The 19,678-nt window shown below is 41.5% G+C and overlaps 1 protein-coding gene across 1 annotated transcript in view; it reads right to left on the bottom strand.

Moving 5' to 3' along the window:
• Positions 1-19,678, bottom strand: part of COL14A1 (collagen type XIV alpha 1 chain) — a 266,930-nt gene that overhangs the window by 20,813 nt on the left and 226,439 nt on the right. Inside the window, exons 44-46 of the mRNA XM_023728170.1 lie at positions 19,104-19,139; positions 17,514-17,580; positions 13,487-13,675 (exon numbers count right to left, since the gene is read on the bottom strand). Of these exons, the coding sequence (XP_023583938.1) occupies positions 13,487-13,675; positions 17,514-17,580; positions 19,104-19,139 (292 nt within the window). The remainder of the gene's footprint in view (positions 1-13,486; positions 13,676-17,513; positions 17,581-19,103; positions 19,140-19,678) is intronic.

The raw sequence follows: 19,678 nt of genomic DNA, 5'->3' as shown, positions 1-19,678 counted from the left end.
GTCTTTTTTTTGTGTGTGTGAGTTAGAATTATGCTCTACATCCTTCTCCAGCTCTGTCCAGAACCCTCTGTTGTGATCCTGGTCAGAGCAGTCAGCGGCGGTAGCCGGGCACCATCTAGCTGTACTGGATTTGGGGCTGATTTTAAGAGGATTTAACCAGCTCACAACTGATTCCACATCCAAAGTCTGGCCCTTGGTTGTCTGTTTCTTAATTTCTTTATTTCCCTCTTGGACTCTCAGTAGAGAAAGCTGACTCATTTCTATGGCCTCCTGATTACACTCAGCACCAGGCTGGCTTCTCATGCTACTCCAGGGAGCCGAGTCACTCCTTCTTGACCCTAGCCATTCTGAGGAACTCCCAGGATCTATGTCCAGGCAGCTACACAAGGCTTGGGTAACGCTTTCCTTCTTATGGTATCAAAAAGTCACAGAGTGTGAGGCAAACCTTCAGCTGTGTTATTGTCTGTTGCCTGGGAAATGCTGGTGATAAACTGAGAACATAGCCTGTTTTTCATTCAGAACATCTTTGATTGTCTGCTAGATGGGAGATCCTGGGCAGCTACAAGATGGCAGATTAATTAAATTCAATTCAACCAATATTTTATGCCCTTTGCCAGAGTCTCTGTTATTTCTACATGCTGGGTCTATGGGATAGTACCAGTATGTGGAGATCCATGCTTTGTGCTAAGGTGGCCAAAGTTGGAAAACACATGGTTGTTTTAAATGCAAAACAAATTTTGCAACACTTGCTAGAGGCTGCTCTTATATGCCTGTATCATATAACAACTGGACATCTACTATGCCTTTATAATTAAGGGGTCAGTCAGGGGGAGATAAATCACTCTCATCTTTTAGGCAGAGGAAATTTATTACAGGGACTTGGCTACATGGGCGATAGACAAGCTGAGAAACCAAGTAAAGAGGATGATGCCAGGTGCTACAAAGCAATACAATTAATGAAGGCACACTGGAGTCCTGAAAATCTTAACTCCACCAATAAACACTGTGCTGAGAAGCCAAGTAAAGATGATTAAAGAGCAGGAAGCCACTATCACCCTTAGGAGTATAGGTACAATGAGAACAAATGGTGTGACTAGAGCTCAGATCATGGGGCCTCTGGTAGATCGAGAATCAGACGGGGAGATGTCCAGTGGAAGCAGGAGCCAAGAGGGGTTGCAGCCACAACTGGAGTTTCCAGACAAGGCAGGGATGAGGTGAGAGAAGAAATACCTTGGCTTCTCCCCTCTTTCTACTCTCCAATCTTCCTCAATTCCTCTCATTGATTGAACCTGTCCAGGAGGCAGAAAGTAAGGGAGCTTGGAAACAGCTTCCTGTGATATCTGCTAAAACACGGGAAGGTAGGTGACGGATCTGAGAGCAAACTGACTAGCCCAGTCCTTCTACCAGGTACTGAGAATTCAGAGGCAAAAACACCCTTCCTGCCTTGTAACAGGTCACTGTAGAGAAAAGAGGCAAATAAACCAGTAGTTACAATGCAGTGTGAGAACAGCTATAACAGAATATGAGAGCACAGAATTAAAGTATCTGTGGTCAATCTCAGAAGGCTTTCTAATATAGCTGATCTCTGAAAAGCAGGCATTAGCCACACAAATATGGGGCAGATGGACGTTGTGGGCAAAGGGAACCGCGTGCGCAATGGCTTGAGAGGAGAGAGAACAGGGCATGTCTGTCTTGTTAGGTGGCATCAAGTTGACTTCAACTCATAGCGGGTCCTCATGTGACAAAGCAGAACTACCCCACTGGGTTCTAGGCTGCAATCTTTATGGGAGCAGATTGCCAGACTTTCTCCTGTAGAGCCACTGGGCGAGTTCGAACCACCAACCTTTTCGTTAGCAGCTGAGTGCTTAACCAATAAGCCACCAGGGCTCCTTAGGGCATGCCTGTTGAATCTGTTGCCATCGAGTCAATTCCAACGAGCAGCTGGTGGACTCAAACTGCTGACCTTTTGGGTGGCAGCCAAGCTCTTAACCACTGTGCCACAACTCCAGGGTATGCCTAAGAGACTAGAAAAATTGTTTGGTATAACTTTGGAAAGCTGTAGGTTGGGAAGTGGTAGAATATGAGGCTAGTCTTGGCCAGGTCATGGCAAGCTTTGTGTGCCAGACTAAGGAGTTTCGGTCTGGCCCCTCATTTCCATGAACCCCTTTCAATATCCTATACCTAATCTTGTGTTTTAAACTCTTTTTCTGAAGAAAGGAACCCAAATTATTTAAGCTCAGGCCCCGCAAAACCTGGATCTGCCCCTGCTGGGTACCACAAAGCAATACAATTAACAAAGGCAAGCTGGAGTCCTGCAATCTCAACCCCACTGTGATGGTTAAGGTTGTATGTCAAACTTGGCTGGGCCATGATTCTCAGTGGTTTGCCAGTTATATAATGATATAGTTTGGCAGTTATGTAATGATGTTGTTATCCTCCATGATGTGATCTAATATGATCAGCCAATCAGTTGCAAGAGGAGTTTCCTTGGGGGTGTGGCCTGCATCCAATATATATATGGACGTTCTGGCAAAGCTTGCTTGATTACTCTGTTTCTGGCATCCAGCTTGTCATCATCTGACCTCTCGTTCTTGGGACTTGAGCCAGTAGCCTGCCATCTAACCCGCTGATCTTGAGCTCATCAGCCCCTGCAGCTACGTGAGTCAGGAGAAGCCTCAGCCTGGTGCCTGACTCACGGACTTGGAACTATCCAGCCTCTACAACTGCGTGAGCCATTTCCTTGAGATAAATCTCTCTCCATATACATCCACCAATAAGCACTGTGCGAGGTGCATAGAGAAGCCAGAGGAAAATGTGTTGAATCATTAAGTCAGGCTCTCCAGTGGTCAAAGGAAGCCATGGTCAGATCAAAATCAAGACAACAGGATATTCTGAACTTCAGGTTTTTCTATAAGTTAATTAGAGACAAGGCAATATAGGCAGGGAGTCCTTTGGTCTTTGGACCACTGACATCTAAATTTGATACCTTAAATTTGGGCAGTGAGAGGGAAGAAGGAAGTGGAGCAGTGAGGAAGGAGGTGAAGGAGGGAGAATGGAAGTTAAAAAGGTAGGAGAGACTAAAAAGATGAGGCAGACAACCCATCAGTGCACATCAACGCACTGTAGTTCTTTGCAGGTTCTGTGCACACCTGCCTGTCACTGGCAGAAAGGAAAGGATATTCAATCAGGCACCAGGAATCCTCATTTTTTTGTCCACTCAGTTTTGCCACTGACATTTTGATACATAAGAATGTCAGGCCAAATGCCAATCTATCGCTTTCAGCTCCAAAATTTTTATTGTTTTTCCTTAAATGCCATTATATTATTTTCAGCACTACTGGGAAAATTATAAATTATTCAAAATCAGTAGAAAAAGGGGCCAACTTTTCTGGCTTAAAAATGAACATTTCAGGTTCATCATTTAATTAAGTATCCAACCAGTTGATGATATTTAAATTAGAGTTGGGTCTCCATTCCTTGCAGAACTGGAAAGCATTATGATACTCTTCAGTCTTGGAAGAGAAAAGAGCTGTGTCAGGGCACTGGGAAAAAGCCAGGGTTTACAGAGTTTAAAACAAAGCGTGCTAGGGCCAACAGCTCTTTGTAATAAGCAAAAAGAGTCCATTATTAAGAAAACTCCATCTTCTCCCTGAGGGACTGAATTACTGGGATGAAGGCTGGGGACCATGGTCTTGGGGGACATCAACTCAACCAGCATAACACAGTTTATAAAGAAAATGTTCTACATTCTACTTCGGCGCGTAGCATCTGGGGTCTTAAAAGCTTGTGAGTGGCCATCTAAGATACTCCACTGATCCCCACCCCCACCCCAATCTGGAGCAAGGGAGAATGAAGAAAACCAAAGACACAAGAGAAAGTTTAGTCTAATGGACTAATGGACCGCAACTACCACAGCCTCCACCAGACTGAGCCCAGCACAACTAGATGGTGTCCGGCTACCACCACCGACTGCTCTGACAGAGATCACAATAGAGAGTCCTAGACAGAGCTGAAGACAAATGTAGAACAAAATTCTAACTCACAAAAAAAGACCAGACTTACTGGTCTGACAGAGACTGGAGAAATCCTGAGAGTATGGTCCCTGGACACCCTTTTAATTCAGTACTGAAGTCACTCCTGAGGTTCTCCCTTCAACAAAAGATTAGGCCTATAAAACAAAATGAGACTAAATGGGTACACCAGCCCAGGGGCAAGGAGGAGAAGGAAGGAGGAGACAGGAAAGCTGGTAATAGGGAACCCAAGGTAAAGAAGGGGAGAGTGTTGACATGTCATGGCGTTGGCAACCAATGTCACAAAACAACATGTGTATTAATTAATGAGAAACTAATCTGCTCTGTAAACCTAAAGTACAATAGAAAAAAAAAGAAAAAAGAATATATACACAGAGAAATAAAATCAGAAAAATGGGGACTTGGGAAACATGGAGCTGATATTTAGAGACTTGGTGAGTTTTGACGGTAAATGTGTTTATTTTCAAAGTTGCTGATAGCTTGGGTATGGGCCATCAGAATAAATGCTCACTGCCCTTTGAAATACTGACCAACTCTCCAGCAATGAAAATGACTTCCAACCTCAATGTTTATTTTTGAAATGAAGATATATTTTATTAATGAATTCTGAAGATTTTTTAATAGTATGTGATGTAGCAAATAAAAGTGGGGTTTTAAAAATTAAAAAAAAGATAAATACATCTTATATCTGGGTTCCTCATTGTGTTTTTCCTAACTAGTAAAGAAATCCAGAAAAGTCAAATTACTTTGCTCTATTTACATAGTAATGCCAAAGTTACATTTCCAACAGAAATGGAAAAAGTTCATGAATGTATCTTTTCTATTTGTTTTTACCAGCTATAAAAGTGCATTTATATTTAAAAGTTGTTGCTTTAAAAGCTATGTCACAAAATTCATTAAAAGCCATTTATCATAGTTAATCTAAACAGCTTTAGTTGTATCGCATGAACTAGTACATGACATATTTCCATTTCACATGCTTATGTTCAATGCTTAGAAATCTAGGAAATTGTAAAGCATATTCCTACATTCAGAAAAAAAGGGGGGAATTTCATACGTATATATGTGTGTGTGTGTATACGTACAAACACACATTATAAAATCCTATCTAGCATAATCAAAACTCCTACTGAAAAATCTCACTTTAATTTTCTGGCTGAATTTATATGATAATGACTTGAAAGAAAAATGCTGATATTGTTATCTTGGCAGTATCTGGCTATTAACAGAAGGTCTCAGGATTGTTGCACTATATTAACCACATGGGCTTCTGCTTTTATTATGGCTCTAGGGTAAATGAGGAATGGCAGCCAAAAAGCCTGCCAGGAGGTAATCAACACCATAAATCCTTAATAATTCATGAAATAACTATCGTAGTTCAGATATTATGAGGAATACAAAGAAAATATGCATCAAATGTGGTCTTTGGGGAGACTGTAGCCTCTTTGGTGAGACAGGATTAACAGAGGTGAAATTATGAAAGGTCAATTCAAGAAAGTATATTCTACCTGGTACTAAATGGTATGTGTCAGACACTAACAAGGTTGTCATCAGCCGTCTATTCATTTATCACATATTTGTTCAGGCTCTGCGTAGGGGATGCAGAGGTAAAAGGAGCTCACAGTCCAGCTGGAACGACAGATAAGTACATCAACAAATATAATGGGAAAATGCTGTGATGGAGACATGTGCTTGGGGCTAAGGAAGCACAAACCAGGGACATCTTAACTCAGTCTAGGCTCAAGTCCAGTGCTTCTTTGGTAGAAACGAAGACATTGACCAACCACCAAACCATGATGTGGAAAGGGTGGTCTGGAGAGGTGACTCCCGAGATGAATTTTTAAAGTTTGAGTTTAAGAACGTCAGAGGAAGGAAGAGGGTTCTGGAGAGTGGGAAGAACATATGCAAATCCACATAAGGTACGAGAACAGGGCACATACAGGGATCAGCAATTCACCACTGTGAAAAGGATAAGGTGTGTATGAAGAATGTGGTAGCCTGAATTCGTGGTTCTTCACAACTCTATAATAGAATTATGCATCCATGGTCTCAACCATTTTCCTGCCCCTTGGATTTGGACTTGGCCATGAGACTTGCTTTGATCAGTAGGATGTTAGCAGAAATGGCATGAACAGGTGCCTGAAATGTGCTTCTGTGTTTTGGTTACCCTCTTGTGCTTCTGTCATTGCCATAAGAAGAATGTACTGTAGGTAGCTGTTGCACAATATCCATTACTCCAAAAACAAAAACAAAACCCAAACCCACTGCCATCAAGATGATTCCATTTGGTGAGGTGATCCCATATGTTACAGAGTGGAACTGCTCCATAGGGTTTTCTTGGCAGTAATCCTTACGGGAGGAGCCCTGGTGCTGTAGTGGTTAAAGTGCTCAGCTGCTAACCAAAAGGTCAGTGGTTTCAACCTACCAGCCTCTCTGTTGGAGAAAGATGTGGCAATCTGCTTCCGTAAAGATTACAGCCTTGGAAACCCTATGGGCGGTTCTACTCTGTCCTACAGGGTCGCTATGAGTTGAGATCGACTGGACGGCAATGGGTTTGTTTGTTTTTTAATCTTTACAGAAGCAAATCTCCTGGCCTTTCTTCCATGCACCAGTGGGTGGATTTGAACCTCCAACCTTTAAGTACTTGTGTGCAAACCATTTGCACTACCTAGGGACTCAATGGAAACCCTGGTGGCGTAATGGTTAAGAGCTATGGCTGCTAACCAAAGGGTCAGCAGTTTGAATCCACCAGGTGCCCCTTGGAAACTCTATGGGGGCAATTCTACCCTGTCCTATAAGGTTGCTAGAGTCGGAATTGACTCGACGGCAACAGGTTTGGTTTTTTTCTGGTTTAGGGACCCATTACTCTAACCATTGGACTTAAATCCAATGCAAAGACCTACTATATAGATGCTCCAATTTAAGATTTTCAAAAAGTTTTAAGCTTCAGAAACAATTATATTAGCTTCCATGGCAAAGAGAAGATAAAACCAAGTGACAGCTTTTTGTTATTATAATAAAATCATATTCTACTCTTTATAAGGGAGGAGGACATGATTTGATTGTAATTTTGATCTGTCAATGATTTTTTTTTCATTCATTGTCTTTGTTTGGAAAATGATCTTATCTTGACTATAATTAATTTGACAGCAGGAACACAAAAGATGTTAGTGTTCTACAAAAACTCTTTCCCAGTAGGTGCTACTCTTTTCAAGTGCCTAAATCTACATCTCCTATCGCCCTCTAAGAAGCTACATTTGGCATTTGAACGTTTTTAAAGGTGGCAGGAGAGAGAAAAAATGCCCATTTAAATGGTGGAAACAGGCAGAGAACACAGTGAGCCAGCCCTTCACAAGGGCCCCTCATTTTTCAGTTTCCTAGAAGTCATACTGCTTGGAAATTATTCTCGGGTATGGCAACATCACCCTGTTTCACTGTGAGCTCAGAAGGCTTTGGTTTAATTTAGAGGCATGTGATGGCTTAAAAATATGTTCACAAATTGTTCGATACTCCTCTATCCAAAATGTAAATCCTAATTCCCCTCTGAGAGGGGAGTGGGCTAGTGTATCACTTCCAACAAACAGAATATTATGAACATGAAAGTTGGTGACTTCTGGGACCAGGTAAACAAAGGCATTGTGGCCTTCTCTGTGCTCTCTCTTCGTGCACTTGCTGTGAGGAAAGCAGCAGCCATGTTGTGAGAACACTCAAGCACCCCTACGGAAAGGCCCACAGGATGACGAACTGAGATTTCCTGCCAATAGCCAGTGAGGAACTGAAATGCCTGCCAACAGTAACATGAATGAGCTTGGAAGGAAATCCTTCAGCAACAGACAAACTTTTAGATGACTGAAGACCTGGATACCATCTTTTTTTAATTTTTATTGTAGTTCAGGTGAAGGCTTACAGAACAAATAGTTTCTCATGAAACAGCAGTACACATACGGTTTTATGATATTGGTTAACAACCCCACAACATGTCAACCCTCTCCCTTCTCGACCTTTATTTTTTTGGTGAAAATATACATAGCCAAAGATACACCATTTCAAAAATTTCTACATGCACAGTTCAGTGACATTGACCAGGCTCCTCCAATTATGCTGCTATTCTCACTTTAGATTAAAGCTTACAGAACAAAATAGTTTCTCATTTAACAGTTAGTACACATGTTGCCCTATGACAATGGTTAACAACCTCACAATACATCAATACTATCCTTACTCAACCTTGGGTTCCCTATCACCAGCTTCCTTGTCCCCTTCTGCCTTCTGGCCCCTGTCCCTGGACTGCTGTACCTCATCAGTCCCGTTTTATGGGGCTGTCCACTCCCAGCCTGAACGGTGAACCTCGGAGATGACTTCACCACTGAGCTAAAAGGGTGTCTGAGGGCCATACTCTTGGGGCTTCTCCAGTCTCCTTTAGGCCAGTAAATCTGGTCCTTTTTTTGTGAGTTAGAATTTTGTTCTACATCCTTCTCCAGCTCTGTCCAGAACCCTCTGTTGTGATCCTAGACCCAGATGCCATCTTGACTGCAACTCTTGGGAGATTCTGAGCCAGAACCACCAGTTAACCCATCTCCAAATCTCCTAACCCACAAAAACTAAGATCATATATGTTTGTTGTTTTATAGTAATTTCACCAATAGATCACTAAAGAGAGATTCTCTCTGCAGCCATGATCAATGTAAAGAGTCACTTTGTAATAGAAAAAAAGATGATTCAAAAAAAAAAAAAAGCAATCATTGCCAATGCCTTAAGGTGACCATGCATTAGGAAAACACATCAAATCTTCAGAGAACAGTCTGGTACTAAAGGACATTCGAATTGGACTCTACCAGATAAATATTGAGTAAGAAAAGAGGAAACTTTATTTGTCTGGAGTTCATCTTTCAGGAGACAGACAAGAGGTAGGCATGGGGATCCAGAGGAGGAAGAAGGCAAACACGTATTTTAGCAGATTTTTAACAGCAGTAAAAAGAAAGACCTTATCTCATGCAATTGAATGTCAACTATAATACAACATTACCTATTTTAGTGCTAGCCAGCAAATTATACTGAAAGCTCTACTGGCCCTCTATCTGTAATCAAGTTGATTTATATAAAAAAAAATTAACTAGAGAATAAACCAGGATACAAGGCACATTAAAAAGTTTCACAGAAATTATCATTACCATTACGGGTTCCTGGCTTTGCTTTTATTTTGAATTTGGGACCAAAGTTTTCTGCCAAATTTATCTTCAACTCCAACAGCTCTTTTCAACCACAGGAATAATAAACACAAGGGGCTACTTCTCCCTCCCAGCTCTGAGTCATTCTGGAACTCAGATTTTTCTCTAGACTTCTCAGCCCTGTTGATTCACAGTTTAGCACGAGTATTAGGGACCCAGGTTTAGCCTTTGTGTATGCATAGCATTCCCCTGCCCGGGCTGCCATGTCTGAGTCTCTGAAAGGAGGTGTCATTTATTTGTGGAGATCAGAGCAAGGCTGATCCTTTCTCTACTTGTGTTTGCTTGGGGGAGTTCAGTTGTATGCATCTCCCCATCCTTCTCCCTCCTCCTTTTCTCACTTTCTGAAACAAAGTCCTTCTTTTCCAGGTTAACCATAGAACCTCAGGACTGAAAAGAAACTGATTATTTTTTTCTGAGTTGTTTTTTTTTAATTGTTGTAAAAAATGTAAAAAAACATATTTACCAATTCAACATTTTTCATGTGTATGATATCATAAGACCAATTACATACATGAATTACGCTGTTAAAAATTGTTTCTTAAATTTTGTCTTTCTTTACATTTTTGTTGTTAGCTGTCATGGAGTCAGCCCATGATTCATGGTGACCCCACACACAATGGAATGCAACACTGCCCAGCCCTGCACCATCCCCCGGATTAGTTGGGGATAGGACTATTGTGATCCATAGGGTTTCACTGGCTGATTTTCAGAAGTAGACTGCCAGGTCTGTTTTCCTAGTCCTTCTCAATCTGGAAGCTCAGCTGAAACCTGTTCAGTGTCACAGCAACATGCAAGCCTCCAATGATAGACTGATAGTGGCTGCACATGAGGTGCATTGGCCAGGATTCAAACCCAGGTCTCCAGCATGGAAGGTAAAAAATTCTACCACTGAACCACCAATGCCTCATAATTTAGACTTAGTAGTTCCTTAACTTAAACTCTAGCACCCTTCCTTATCAAAGGGCACAATGATGTCTTCCTCTAAATTCCAACAGCATTTACTTTCCACATAACTCAATTAGAATTTAGGAGCTGCCTTCTTATACATTCACTAAGGTTTTCATGTCCCTTCCTTATCCAAACCACATCTTCCATTTTACCCAAACAAGATAGTGCGTGTACAGGACTGAGCACAATAACTGGCAGATGTAATTGGTGCTTAATAAGTGAAAGCCAAAAATAATAGTATTATCTCACACACTGCCAAGCCAAAAGTCTTGCATAAACCCTGAATTCAATAAATATTTGTTGATTTATTATACAAAACAACCAGATATGAATTCCAGCTGTTATGGCTATACAACCTAAACATAAAATCATTACTTGGATAGTTTCTTTGATCTAATAATTTCTGAAGAATCATGGAAACTGAAAGAATTGCCTGAAGATTGAAATCAGGTACACTTTCTAGTTCTTTTTAAGTAAATAAAAGAAACTTTGTGAACTATTGACCAGCAAACTTGAGGCTGACTGGGTTAATACATGGTTCAAGATACCAGTGTGGACAATGAAAGTTTAACTAAATGGAGTAAGGAAATAAACAGATTAATCATCTAGGACTGACACACAGAGATCAGAATTAGAAATGGATCTATTAGCAAGGAAACATAGTTGGAATCACACAAGGCCATGGTTCGAGAAGGGTTAAGGTCAAGAATAGCCAGCACCCAATGGTCACAGTTCAAGGAATAAAAGAGGAATGTCAGCCCCTCCTAGGTGCTGTAGGATAAACCCTACTTTAGTAAACACAAAAGGATCCCTGGTGGTGCAACAGTTAAGCACTGTCAGCTGCTAACCGAAAAGTTGGCGGTTCAAACCCACCCAATGGCTACACAGCAGAAAGATCTGGACATCTGCTCCTGTAAAGACTACAGCCTAGGAGACCCTATGGGGCAATTCTGCTCTGTCATGTGGGTTTGTTACTAGTTGGAATCAACTCGATGGCACCTAATAACAAAAACAGTAAACCCAAAGACACACTCTTCAATAGGTAAGCCACTGGAATCACCTTTGCACATGCTCAAAAAGCATTTCTCACTTTCTGTCTTACTGTCCTCCTCTATGTATTCGTGAAATACAGGATTTTACTTGTCTACTATACCCTTTAGGGATATATATCTATAGGTATGTAAGGAAATTACATCATGGAAAATCGTATTTCCAAGGGTTGTCTGGGCCACAGTTTGTGAACTCCTCTGATCTAATCACTCAAGGAGTCTTGCAATGCAAGAAAGTCTCCATCTGGCGAGAAAGGGGCCAGACTCTCCAAAACCAGTAAAGACAACTTGTGACTTGTCGAGAGTGTCTCAGAATTAGAAAATGAGACAGGTGCTGGCTCTGGGCTCCCTGAGTCACAGTTTATCCATTATAGGGTGCCTTGCTGATGGAGGTGGCCACCTTCCTGGCTGGCAGATCTTTAGTGTGTTGCAAAGGAATTACACCCTTCTCTACATCTGCTTGCAGCCCTGGTGGCACAGTGGATAGAAGCTCAGCTGCTAACCAAAGGGTCGGCAGTTTGAACCCTTGGAAACTCTATGGGGCAGCTGCTCCTTGGAAACTCTATGGGGCAGTTCTACTCTGTCCTATAGGGTTGCTATGAGTTGGAATCCACTCAACGGCAACAGGTTTGGTTTTGGGTTTCTATGTTTGCTGATTTAGCACTCTGGCGCAGGGCAAAACCTATAGAAAAGAAATCAGAACTGGGTCACAATCAACGCAGTAACTATTTAGTGAGTATCTACTATGTGCAGAGCATCCTGCAAAGCATTTCAGCCCCAATCCCTGCCCTAGGCAATCCAGCTGCTCACTAACACATGGGTGGGGCAGACAGTGAGCACATCTTGTGTTCAGCGGGAGGAGACATTTATGCTCTGGGGTGATCAAAAAAAAACTTCATGCAAGAGTCAGGAGTTAAACTGGAAGAGTAAGATATATATAAGACAGGAGATGCAAAGAGCATTTCCAAAGAGGGAAGAACATTGAGAACAAATGTTCACACGCAGCAATGCACATGACCTGTTGGTATGGATCAAGAATGAAGGCCAAATGTTACCCTTCTAATCCGTACTTTACATTCCAAATTTTAAAAATCTCACCAATACAATATGGTTCACAGAGCAGACAGATAACATTTCGCTTTTCTGCAAATCTGCATTCTCGAAAGTGTATCTCAGAAAACACTGTTTTTACAGCTGTTTCTTTTTCTCATTATTTTCTTAGTGCTTAATATGCAAATACCAACTTTTATCTGTTTCTGGAGTGGGAGATCTTGGTCAACTATCGAAACCGGTGAAATTCAATCAAAGGAGTCTTACTATTGTATGTGCCCAATACTGCTAAGATCTGTAGAGGGCAGAAGAAAAGGCCAAGTAGGATCTCTACTCTAAAGACACTTCAGTAGGAAAGACAAAATATCGACCCATGAAACTATGACATAAAACTCTGCCTCATATTATAGGAAGATGAGCCACACACAGTTATTTATTTGACGTGTAGAGCTGGCACAGTCTACCTAGGCATATGTGAACCATATGTCAATGTGCCTCATTACTCTCCCTAGCATTGCCTGTTGGTTGCCCAGTCTGGACACTGCACAAAAAAGGCACCAGACCTGAGGAGTGCACTTCTCTGCTTGCCAAGTCTTATGAGAGATGCTGCCTCTGCCCAGAGAGGGGCATCATTTTCTATTTCTTCCAGTAGAGGGAACACTTCTTAATTCATTCATTAGAATTAGTGGAGGGGGAACCTTTCATTCCTTCACTTAAAGACCTCTTATAGGTGAGTTGGGGATGATGACTCTCCTCTTTCATACAAGCAAATGTGGCTCTTGATAAATACTTTGTAGATTGCTCAATTTTGTCAGTCTCTGGGACAAATACACAAGGGCTGAAGAGTAGATTGGTTACAATTAATTTGTTGCCGTGTGCCGCCAAGTCAATCCCTACTCATAATGACCCTACAGGACAGAGTAGAACTGCCCCATAGAATTTCCTAGGCTGTAATGTTTACGAGAGCAGATTGCCACGTCTTTTCTCCCAAGGAGCTGCTATGTGAGTTCCAACCTTTAGGTTAGGAGCCAGGCGCTTAACCATTGCACCACCAGGGCTTCTTAGAACTAATTTAGGTCTGTTATTTCAGGCATTTGCCACTGTATAAACATCATGGCTATGCACTGCTTCCCTGTACCTTCCTCTGAGGAGTTCCAGTGAAAAGAGTGGACCAGCTTACCTCGTTCTCCTGGGGTCCCGGGCACGCCTGCATTTCCTGGGAAGCCTGGTGAACCTGGGGGTCCTTGATCACCAGGGGCTCCAGGAGAGCCTGGTCTCCCAGGCTCCCCAGGAGGCCCTTGGATGGTCCGGACTGATGAGGAGTGGCTGGGAATCTGGTTGAGGATGGTTGTGAACCTGGCCATGTGACCTGAGATGCAACAGCACAAAGACAGCATTCAGTGAATAGTCACACAAAGGAAGGGAGGGTTGGGGGATTCTTTGTTAAGGCTGCTAAGAATTCTGTTAGACACCACGAAGAGGAAAAGCGCATTCATCTGAACTATGTTGATTTCCAACTTAAACAATTTTTTACATTTTACTTTGGATAACATCTAGCTTGTATCTAGGTGTTTGGAATTGCACACTTCACCCCAGCATCTCAGTAAACATCACTGAGCAGAAGTCATAAATTTTATCTTTACTGTCAACATTTATCTGACCCCTAAACCCTCGCCCAGCTGCCTTTTTCTCCAGCAATGTCCCCCCAAGTTATTTTGTCTTTTTTCCCAACCCAGACAAGTGCTCCATCTCAATTGATCTCTTAGCTGCCAAGCCTTTCTGCAGGAAACTTTACTTGGGTCCTGGCTGCAGAATCTCTCACTAGCTTTATTAAAAACATCAGGCTCTCTCTCCCCTAAGCCCATAACTTAGTTATATCTGAAAGAGTGCATTTTAATAATTATAAGTATAGATTTATAAAGTACTTGATACCACAATGCCCCATTTTTCCAGCATCATCAGGGGATGAGATTTTTTCCCACATAAGTGAATTTTCTAGATGACAATTACCTATCCCTTTTCAATCATTCAAACCTAAATAAAAAATAGTAATCATTTTTTGAGGAATTATTTTTAAAATATATCTGATACATTCTTTCCTTACACAGAGGACACTGACTGTCACTAGGAATCACCTCCTGCTGGCTCCAGGGCTTTCATGAGGCACATCCACTACGGTTTGCGTGGAGTAAGACATTTCCACATCTGCTTTTGCAGCTTCCTCCTTCAACCAGGGGGCTGTTAACCAGTTCACCAGCTGTCATTACATTGGCCTTGCACAGCTTTCCCTATAACCCTTTCTAGCCTAATTCTTCTAATCAGCTGTGGGCTAAAAAACAGATAACTGAGCTTGTTAGAAATTATATTTAAAAAAACAAGAACAAAAAACAGTTGCTGTCGAGTGAACCTCAACTCATGGTGGTCCCATATTGTATCAGCGGAGAACTGTGCTCCGGTGGGTTTTCTTTTTTTTGTTTTTAACTTCTTTGTGTGTTTACTTTATTTTATTGTTGTTGAGAAAATATATAGCAAAACATACATCAATTCAACAGTTTCTACATGTACAATTCAGTGACACTGCTTACCTTCTCCGAGTTGTGCAACCATTCTCACCCTCCTTTTCTGAGTTGTTCCTCCTCCAGTGACATAAAGTCACTGCCCCCTAAGCTTCCTATCTAATCTTTCCAGTTGCTGTTGTCAATTTGATCCCATATAGATGGTTCTTAAAAGAGCATAATGCTCAAGGGAGATCTTTCTTAAAAGTTACACTAAACTACTGTTTGGTTTTAAGAAGATTTCAGGGGATATTTTTGGTTTAAGGTTTAAACATTATCTCAGGGCAATCGTTTTGGGGGTCTCCACAGGGTTTTCAATGACTGATATTTCAGAAGTAGATAACCAGGCCTTTCTTCCAAGGTACTTCTGAATAGAGTCAAACCTCTAACCTTTTGATTAGCAGCAGAGGATGTTAACCATTTGTATCACCCACGGACTCCAGTGATTATATGCTAACTGATAAATCAAGTTCTGAGTGGGAGCAAAAGGAACAAAATGAGAAGTCCAGAGAAAGCTGAGGCAATGTTTGGAAAGAGGGCTGAGGTACCAGAAAGACAGACTCTGAGTTAGGATGGGCATTGATGATTAAAACAAACAACTAAAACCCAAACCCACTGCCATCAAGTCGATTCCAACTCATAGTGATCCTACAAGACAGGATAGAACTGCTCTATAAGGTTTCCAAGGAGCGGCTGGTAGATTCAAACTGCTGAGCTTTTGGTTAGCAGCCGAGCTCTCAACCACTGCACCCACGAGGGCTCCATCAGTGATAAAGTTACCTACAGTCTCCTCTATTTCTGTCCCTCACAGCTGCAGTGACAGGCAGGGATTCTCTATTTTACTTACTTGCTTCTGCATTCTTGTCTAGGCTCCGCCTAGAAGTCATTCACAGGAATTGGAGAATTGGTTTGAACCCTCAATTTTTAGGGCATGTTTTTAATAATCATATATTCATGCAAAATGTTTATTCTACAGTGGAATGAGACAGCAAGGATTGTGAAATCTTCCTCATATCTGTCATGAGTCATATTAGAATTTAACCCTTAGGTTTACTTAAAAGAAATCTGTTCATTTACATTGTATACTCAAAATAAGAAACCTACAAAACAATCTAAGATACAGGTTAGCTTTGGATGCATTCTACCTCAAAAGTGATTGATGTTCAGTTTCCCTTTTATAATTTATTGTGTTTTTAAAGTTTCTATTTGGGCATTAAATTTGAACAGTTTCATTTACCTGGTGAATTCTTCCTGTTTCTTGATCTCTCATGTATTTAGTTTGGGCAATATAATATATAATGAAATGAAGTTAAAATGTAGGGAGCGTTACTTTGTCTGAAGAATGTTAGCTTTGTAATCCGTTTGCCCTGAGGTGTCTGTTTTCATTGAACACTCTTCTAACTCCTGCAGACCCTCACCTCATGTCTCCCCCAGGGTCACATCTGGCTTTATTTCAAAACTGAAGATGGAAATTTAGATCCAGACAACAGGGTTCTTGGACACTGGCAGGCCTCCCTTGGCTTAACTTCCAAACTTCCCTGGGTTAAAATAAATGATAAGTGGATATGGTAACGTTAACTCTAGAGGTAGGGGGCTTGACAACAGAGCAAGGCTAGAGCTGGGTGGGTTTGAGAGAAATATTTCATCTCTACTTGGCCTCAGATCTTCCTGGAACTGAACTAATTACCGGCAAAGAGAAGGACCCACACTAGTAAACCCTCTGGGTAGATTACTGAGATAAAGTCTCTAATGAGTGGGCAGGGGGAAATGTGCAAAACGGGTGTGTATATAAGCAAATGGGCAGGAAATCAGTAACTGAAATATGGTCCTGTGGAAAAGTTCAGGTTTAAAATGAAAAAAATGAAACAGATGTCATATCAAGTGTGCTCCGGTAATTTTTGGCATGAAGACCAAGTGTCATAGCAAATGTCACATCAAGCCTATCCCAGTGTTGTGTATGTGTGTGCATGTTTGGCATAAAGCCAAAGGAATAAAAGGAAGAGCCAAAAGGATAATACATGTGAAATGGATCAGAAGGCTACACTGATTCAAATCTAGAGTTACTGGAAATCAACACCATGAATCATCTCTTTGGAGACAGCTTCTGATGACACTGTCTGGCAGCTTTCAAGTGCTGAGCACTTGAAAAAAATTTTTTTTTAATCCATTTGGAGAGATGAGGGAGGAATTTGATCTGGGCAGCCAAGCTACATCTTTACATTTTTATGGGCAAAGAACAGTTCTTGGACAAATGACACAGAGGAATTTGGCCACAGTACCATCGATGTAAGGAGCATCCAGCTGTAATCAAAAGTTGAGTGGTTAGAACCACCCAACAGCTTCAGAGGAAAAAAGACCTGGCAATTTGCTCCCGTAAAGATTACAGCCTAGGAAACCCTATGGGGCAGTTCTACTGTGTCACGTAAGAGTCGCTGTGGGTCAGAATCAACTCCATGACCAACAGCCACAACCACTGCCGTAGAAGTCTACGATTGTCTGTAGTAATCTTGTAGATGGATCGGGGTGACCATCTGTAAAGGTTATGCATTTGCCGTAAGCAAAGCTCTAGAGTTTTCCTTAGTCACTGCACTCATGGGAAAGCCTCATTTGGAAGGGAAATGGAAAACAACATCGTAACTATAATGCACTTACTCTGGATGAGCTGTTCGCACACCTGGCGTGCCACTGCCCTCACCATGGCTTGAGATTGAAGGTCTCCCTGGATGAGATAAAGTATAATCCTGACTCTCAGCCCTGAGCCACAGGGCCAGGACTGTGAGGAAGTACATCTGATTGACCCATCGTTCCTATCTGAGCCCTTCAGCTCCTACTAAGAGATAGGATTGACCACCATGGTGCATGCTGAGAAGAACCAAGAAATTCCTGAGCACCAGAGTTCCTGAGAGCTTTTATTAAATTGAAAACGTCAAGTGAGTGTATCTGGTCTCCGACTCTAAAAAATTTAATAGTTGTGAAACAAACCCATATGTATTTAATGCTTCATTTACAGCTCTTTAGAGCTTATAAAATACAGCACTTTCTCAAGAAGCAGCTTATTTAATACTATTAACAACTCAGAGGATGGAGGTTAAACCCATTTTATAGCTGAGCGATTAAAACAACTTGTCCAAGGTTCCACAGAGGTAATTGCATAACCTGAGACTGGGGTCTTCAGATTATAAAGCCACTGCTTTTTCTCCACAGCCCATAGACCAATTATACTAGCAGCTACAATCTTTCTGAAAGGAAAGAGAAGCCCCTTAAAATGAACTGATTTAAGTTCTAGGGCCAGTTTTTTGATTCTGTGCCTGCCATTGCCTTGCTGGCCAATATGGATCCATCAAAGAAAACACGAGCCTGTTCCACCATTTGGCATTTGTATAGGGCTTTTACTTTTCTAAAGCCCTTTCACATTCATTATATACAGGTAGTACCCGACTTACAACAGGGTTCCATTCCGACAACTCCATCGTAAGTCGAATACCTCATTTCATATGAACAACTGATGCTTCTAATGGTACAAAACACTGAATAAGATCACACTATATGCCTGGTCTACAATGAAGCTGGCGTCGGTGTCTTAACAACCAAGTTGGAGTTGTAATGGCTGTCAGGCGCGTGCGCAGTTCAATTGTCATACATCATTAGAGTTGAACACTGCCCAACTTTCTATCCCTTACAACTCTCAACACAGACACTGACTTCATTGTAGACCAGGCCATAGCATGCTATGCAGCAGTGTTCTGAAGAGTAAATCATAAAAATGAACATCTGCGAGTGAACATCTGAGAATGATAACATCAGCAAGTTACATGCTGCAACACTGTATGTAATACATATTACTAATGATAAGATGTACTAAAAAAAAGGACGGTCATAAGTGCAGTTTGTCATAACTAGAATACGTCATAAGTCAGTGGCTACCTGTAATGTCCTCATCAAGTCCACCTTGGCATTAGACGAGTTTGGTTCTCATTTTATCCTTACAGAAATGGGCCCAAGGTCATTTAGCTGGTAGTAACAGATATATAACTAGAAACTAACTCCCCTGGCTTCCAGCCCACAGGCTTTTTCCAGATGAAAATATGCTCACAGTCAAATGAGTTGGGGAGAGAGCAGAGAGAAGGAATGATATAATAGTAATGAATAACCATGGTAGTAAACGGTCAACCTTTAGGAAGCTTGGGTAATGAAGAATCTGCAACCAGCTTGGGCCAGTAAACAGAGCTAGAGGATACTTACTCGTTCTCCTCGCTCTCCCTTTAATCCGGGGGCACCCTGCAAACATTTTCCAAAATTGTCAAGTTACTTGTAAGCATAATGATAATGTATCATTTCTTATTGTACTAAGGCATCTTTCTTAGTCCAAGTAATTCTGCACCAAAAGTAGACATGCAACATCAGCAATAAAACAAACAGGAACCTGTAACTCTATTACAGAAACGGCCATTTAAATATCTTACTCCATATTATGCAATGAGAAAGAACAATGATGAATCTGTGAAGCATCTCATAACATGGAGGAAACTGGAGGACATGCTGAGTGAAGTAAGTCAATCACAAAAGGATAAATATTGTATGAGACCTCTACTGTAAAAACTCATGAAAAAGTTTACACACAAAAAAAGAACAATCTTCACTGGTTACGAGGGATTGGAGGGGTTGGGGGGGAATACTAAACAGATAATAGATAAGTGGTAACTTTGCTGAAGGGTAAGACAGTATACAATACTGGGGAAGCCAGCACAATTTGTACAAGGCAAGATCATGTAAGCTCCATAGACACATCCAAACTCCCTCAGGGACTGAATTGCTAG

The sequence above is a fragment of the Trichechus manatus genome, unplaced genomic scaffold (assembly GCF_000243295.1).
Source record: "Trichechus manatus latirostris isolate Lorelei unplaced genomic scaffold, TriManLat1.0 scaffold00022, whole genome shotgun sequence".
Classification (NCBI taxonomy): domain Eukaryota; kingdom Metazoa; phylum Chordata; class Mammalia; order Sirenia; family Trichechidae; genus Trichechus; species Trichechus manatus.
Note: the sequence above shows the minus strand (reverse complement) of the source record. Positions and strands in the feature narration are given on the sequence as shown.